Source organism: Tamandua tetradactyla, chromosome 20, assembly GCF_023851605.1.
Source record: "Tamandua tetradactyla isolate mTamTet1 chromosome 20, mTamTet1.pri, whole genome shotgun sequence".
Classification (NCBI taxonomy): Eukaryota; Metazoa; Chordata; class Mammalia; order Pilosa; family Myrmecophagidae; genus Tamandua; species Tamandua tetradactyla.
Genome location: NC_135346.1, coordinates 4,132,198 through 4,138,317, shown reverse-complemented (window position 1 = coordinate 4,138,317; position 6,120 = coordinate 4,132,198). Strand labels below are relative to the sequence as shown.

Genomic DNA, 6,120 nt, shown 5'->3' with positions numbered 1-6,120 from the left:
TCTTGGATCATCATTACAAATCTAATCATGAACTAATCACCACATTACTATCATTTGTGGGACCCTTTCACCCAGGAATCCATGTACGCGAATCCAAGTATTTTCTACATGCAGGAAGAGGGAAGGACACATAGCAGAGGGAGCTTCGACTTTATTTTGAGAGGTATTAGATATGGGCCCTCCTAATCACTATCACTGAGAAAAAGGGAAACAGTCATTTACAGTTTGGACTATCTGAGGAAGACAGCAAAGCCAGCATGAGAATGACTTTAGCATCAGCAGGCGATGAAGATCACCACCACCTAGACGCTGAATGGAGGAAACACGCGGTGGTGACAGGTGTCCTGATGGGGACTGGAAACCAGCCTCTTTCCCTCTGCTGAGCACTCGGGCAACCTCTGGGGCAGCACACACCTTGAAAACAGGAATAAATGCTTTTCAGACATCTACAGAAGTCCAGAGCTCAACTAGTGGACCTTTGTAAGAATTGCTGTATTTGCACATATTTGCAACTTCCCTGACCCTTATCCTCATAGCTTCTTTGCAAGAAAGAGACTCTGCTTAAAGACCTCATAGTAATATGGAAAGGCAACTGGGAAGGCATACTGACAGAGGAAAAGAATTGGTAATTCACTTACATGTCTTCATCTTAGTACAGCTAATAATACAATAGGGCACACCAGTAGAAACAGTTTTAACCTCTGATAATATTACATTTAAAAAATGTATTTTAAAAGAATGCTTAAATTCTGATTTCCTGTTTGAAAATGACTTCATACTTCTTTTGATGGCATGTGAATAGGAAGATTAAGGAAGTTTACATTTAAGTAATAATATTTTTATGTATTTATACATATTTTCAACAATACAGCAAATGACAACTAACACAAAAGCAATGACTAACTCTGAGTGTCATTCTTATTATTTTATGTTTTTTAATTGCAGTAATTTGTACATAAAAAACTTCCATTTTAACCATTTTGAAATATATCATTCAATAGTGTTAAACATATTTACAGTTGTGTGCTAACATCACCACTATCCAATTCCAGAACTTTTTCATCATGTTTTGATGGGTGATATTTTGTGTATTCATAGTATTAGTATTTTCATATGAGTATTTAAAAGAACAGAGAAATATATTGTAAGTTCAGAATGACAATGGATATAAATTTAAAATATAAAAATAGATATGGCAAAGATATTTTATTGTGAGTAGAATAACAATTAAATTTATATTGTTCAATGAATATACTGATCTAATTAAGCTAGCACCCATGTGAGGTTCTGACTCATGACACTCCCCTTTCTCATCTGGGGTGCAGGCCACAGTCCATATTAATGTCTGTGTGTATAAAGCAGAGCCAAGAACCTCTGTGAAGCCTCGGGGCCAACTCGATGCCTCACGTACATGAATATGGATGCGTGTTGTACACACGGATGAGTGTGGACCTGAGTAGCACTCACTGCACTGGCAGATGAAGGTTGCATTGCTCAGGGATGAGTGAAGTCAAGTATTTGAAAGAAACACCATAGATGAGGAATTCAAGCCAGTGAAGAGTGTAGAAAAGAGTGGTGGGGCACCTCAAGTCCAGGCACACCAGCAAGGTTTGAATGTGGGAAGCAAATTAACTATTAATATGGAAAATAGACTAAAGTCTGCTCCAGTGAAGGTGAATTAGGGGAGAAAAGAAAATCATACTAAATATTAAACTAACATAATATACTGTAATATAACATGACATAATATAATATACACAGTCACTTATACACATTTTCAGAGTTAAAAAAAAGTTCTCCCAAATACATTGTGTATTAGGATCACATTAGTTATTGTAATAAAATCAAACTTAGTGGCTCAACCCATGCAAACAAAATTTATTCTTGTGCAAATAACAACATAATAAGAGTCATTTCCTTGTCAGTGGGCCAGACACCTACAATCCTTCCACAATGGGACACCACAATGTTCACCACTTGTCCTCCATGCTACTACTGATAGCAGGGAAAACACACGGTTCCTCACACTGCTTTCTATGGTATTGAATAACGTGGCCAGCCCAACCCCATGGAAGACACGATGGCAAGACACCTTTGTCTCCAGGACAAAGAAGAAAAGTCAATTCCTGTTAAAGTTCAATCAATCAGCAACGAGGAATGGATTTAGGACGTTCATTTTTAATTCATGAAGTATGTTGGTCTACATAAAAGAGATCATAAAAAATTAATAAATAGTTAACAGTAAATAACTTATATTTTCTCTGCTCTTTGTGTTTTGCACTCCAAGGTAAAAATATAAATGTAACAGATACAGTACTAAATTTGAGAATTCTTAATAAAATACTGAAGGGATGTTTTAGTAGAGAGGTTTTGAAACTCATATGAAGGAAAAATATTAATAGAGGAAGTTAAAATTAATTATTGGTGAATTTTTCCCTATTACCTTTCAGTGGAAGCAGTTGAGTTTAATTATGATGGCACAGAATGAGACAACAGTTACAGGCTTTGTACTCCTGGGACTCTTCCCTGGCGTGAAGCATGCTGACATCCTCATCGGTGTGGTCATCCTCATCTATGCTTTTGCCCTCGCAGGAAATTCCACCCTGATTCTCCTCATCCTGGTGGATTCCCGCCTCCACACGCCCATGTACTTCCTTCTCAGCCAGCTGTCCCTCATTGACCTGCTCTTCATCTCCACCACTGTCCCCAAGATGGCCATTGACTTTTTCTCAGGGAAGAGAAACATCTCAGACACAGCCTGTGGGATGCAGATGTTTTTTAATCTGATGCTGGGGGGATCCGAATGCATTCTCTTGACCCTCATGGCCTGTGATCGCTATGTGGCCATCTGCCGTCCCCTGAGATACTCAGTCATCATGAGCCAGAGTGTCTGCCAGAAGATGGTGATGGGGTCCTGGGCTGTGGGTGCCCTACATGCTATAGTACAGGTTGCCTACACCATGCACTTACCTAAGTGTGGTCGCAAAGAGATAGAACACTTCTTCTGTGAGGTCATGGCAGTCTTGAGATTCTCCTGTGAGGATACCTCTGCATATAAGTTGACAATACTTGTGGTGGGCTTTGTGATTCTCCTTATTCCCCTTATCACCATCTTTTCCTCCTACACCATCATCTTCTTCACTGTGCTCCGCATGAATTCCCCCAAGGGGAGGAACAAAGCTCTGGCCACTTGCTCCTCCCACCTGATGGTCGTGGGGCTGTTTTACGGCCCCGCCAGCTTCACCTACATGACTCCTGGTTCCTCACATAGTGCCCTTCAGGACAAGGCTGCGTCAGTCTTCTTCTCAATCGTCACCCCTACCCTGAACCCCTTTATTTATAGCCTGAGAAACAAGGATGTTTGGGCAGCATCGAGGAAGATACTGCAAAGGTGTCTCTTCTAAAATTAACATCCCTGGTCTTTGTATTTCACATCTTATGAATATTGCGTAATGTTTGTGAAATCAATAAATACCTGTGATCTTTCTGTTCTCTGTCTCTAAATCTTTGTGTTCTAATATAGTTTGAGTTGATATGGTTTGTGGTCTACAAAAATATAACATATTTTACCAAGTGAAATTGGTGTTCATATACTACAGTTGGAAATGACTTTTAAAATTTCTATTACCATTGTTTTTTGACATCTGTTTAAATGTGTTGAGTCTGAGTTTAAAACCCATTGTGAGCTGTGGGATGTATTTTAATTGTTTCTCACCTCCCAGTAGATTTATTCTGAAAAGCACATGTAAAAATTAGTTTGGAAAAGATTAATAAACTCTTCTGACTTTTGAAATGGCACTTTAAAATACATTATTTCAGCTAACAATTATTTACCTATAAATTTTTTATTGGGAAACAATACAGTGGAAACTTTTTTTAAGTATGTTAATTTCAGAGAAAGAGTGGTTCACCATGCATACAGTTGAGAAATTCCAGGAAACTCCCAGATTGGGATCATGAACTCAATATATATGAATATTGTGCAATGTTTGACAAATCAATAAATACCTGTGATTTAGATGACCACAGCTGGGGTCACAGGTAGTAGAGTAATAATGTCAGCATTAATAGTCAAATTAAAAAGGAAAAGGAATAGACTAGTAAGTAATTGTTAAATAAATAATGATTATTAAAGAGTACATATTATTTAGGTAGATAGCATAATGCTAATGCCATTACATTGAAATAAATAAGCAGATTAAACTGACCACTAATATCAATACACAGTATAAAGTATTTGCATAAGACCTCCTACATTATCAATTATCATTTTACTGCCCCTTGAATTTTTTGTGTTATAACTCTTCCTTTTTTCCTGCTCTGCGTGTTATCGTAGAGCTCCTCTTCTGGGACCACAGGCTCTTCACTTTGGTGAATTGTTCCTTTCTATTTCTGCATAGATCTAGTCTAATGATCAAAAATACTCTACTACCTATGACCCCAGCTGTGGTCATCTAAATCACAGGTATTTATTGATTTGTCAAACATTGCACAATATTCATATGTATTGAGTTCATGATCCCAATCTGGGAGTTTCCTGGAATTTCTCAACTGTATGCATGGTGAACCACTCTTTCTCTGGATCATAAATAGCTCTATAGATCATAAATAGATCATAAATATTCTCCTCTATGGTCTAATCATACATGAAAATTGGAAAGGAGGACTTAAAGTTTATCTATCCTCATATGACACAACTCTTTATATAGGAAATCCCCAAAAAATATATGCATGTGCACACCCCCCACACACCCACACCACACACTCAGAAAGTCTACTAGAGATAAGGGATGAAATCATCAACGTTATTGGGTAAAAGAACAAGCCAGTCTTTTACAACACCCAAAATAAGGTTGATTTCTATACACCCGGAGTTAGCTATCAGAAAAGGATGTTGAGAAAATAATTCTATTGATAATACAAAATGAAGTAGTAGAATACCTAAGAGTAAAATTAGGCAAGAAAATGAAGTGCTTGTAAACTAGAAACCAGAAAACATTGCTAAAAAACTAATGAAGACCTAAGTAAATGGAAAGCCACACCATGTTCATGGATTGGAAGACTTAGTATTGTTAAGATGGTGTATTAGAGATCTAGAGAGATAGAGAGAGACTGATTTTGGGAACTGGCTGACATGACTGTGGGATTAGCAAATCCCCATTGTATTGGGACAGATGCAAGTTGGAAACTCTATTCAAGATGATGTTAATTCCCCAAGAGATACAAGTAAGGTAACATGGATATAGATATTCTTATTTGTAACTTCTAAAACTCTCATCCTCACTTCATCACCACCAATGGATTGGCTGAGGAGTTTCCTGTCATTGCTAAAGGCAATTTCCTTTGTTGATTGTAGATGTAATCAGCCATAGATGCAATCAAATGACTACTGACTTAAATCGATCTATGCATTATCCTCAAAGTAACAATCAAACCAGACTTACTTGACTGGACACCATAACCTAGTCAAGTTGACATATGAAATTTTCCATCACAGACCACAGCTTTTCAACTAGGTCCCAATACGTGCATCCTAAACACACTTAATTTTAAATAAAGACAATAACATTATTCTTATTTTCACTTAACATAGTTCAGCTGTCCTGCATATAACCAGAAATCCACTAGCTGTTTCCCCAGAAGTAGATGCAAGTCCTGGTTGATATTGACTCATACATGATGCCCTTTAATTTAAATATTATAACATACAGTTATTTCAATGTATATAACAAGGGAGACAAGAAAACAAAGACATTTACTTTGTATTTATATATAAATATATTCATAAAAATCAAGGTATAAATATTCATAACCATATTACTCCATGTTCCTACAACTGTACTTATAACTAACTTATTGAACTCCCCATTCCATATCTACTTTGCTCTCAGCAAGCACCTCAATAAGTCATCACTCCTTGCCTGGTGGGGTGACCCAGAACATCCTTCAAGAAGGGTCTTGGACATTTGCAATTTTGTCTGGATTGGATTGTGTGTAAGAGACAGACCAAGGAGTCCCCTATATTCCAGGCATACATTAAAAAAAATTCATTGCATTGTAGCAGTCTTATTTCACCTGAAAACAATCACTTATCACCTTACAGTAACTCCTTAATTTTCT

The 6,120-nt window shown here is 37.2% G+C and overlaps 1 protein-coding gene across 1 annotated transcript; it reads left to right on the top strand.

The window, feature by feature from the left end:
- Nucleotides 1-2,474: 2,474 nt before the first annotated feature.
- LOC143664779 (olfactory receptor 2T27-like) lies at nucleotides 2,475-3,437 on the top strand. Its single transcript, XM_077138165.1, has one exon. It carries the CDS (start codon nucleotides 2,475-2,477, stop codon nucleotides 3,402-3,404), a length of 930 nt encoding a protein of 309 aa, XP_076994280.1. The 3' UTR covers nucleotides 3,405-3,437.
- Nucleotides 3,438-6,120: the final 2,683 nt, after the last annotated feature.

Coding starts and splice junctions, on each gene's coding strand:
- LOC143664779 (XM_077138165.1), top strand. CDS start 2,475: ATGGCACAGAATGAGACAACAGTTACAGGCTTTGTACTCCTGGGACTC.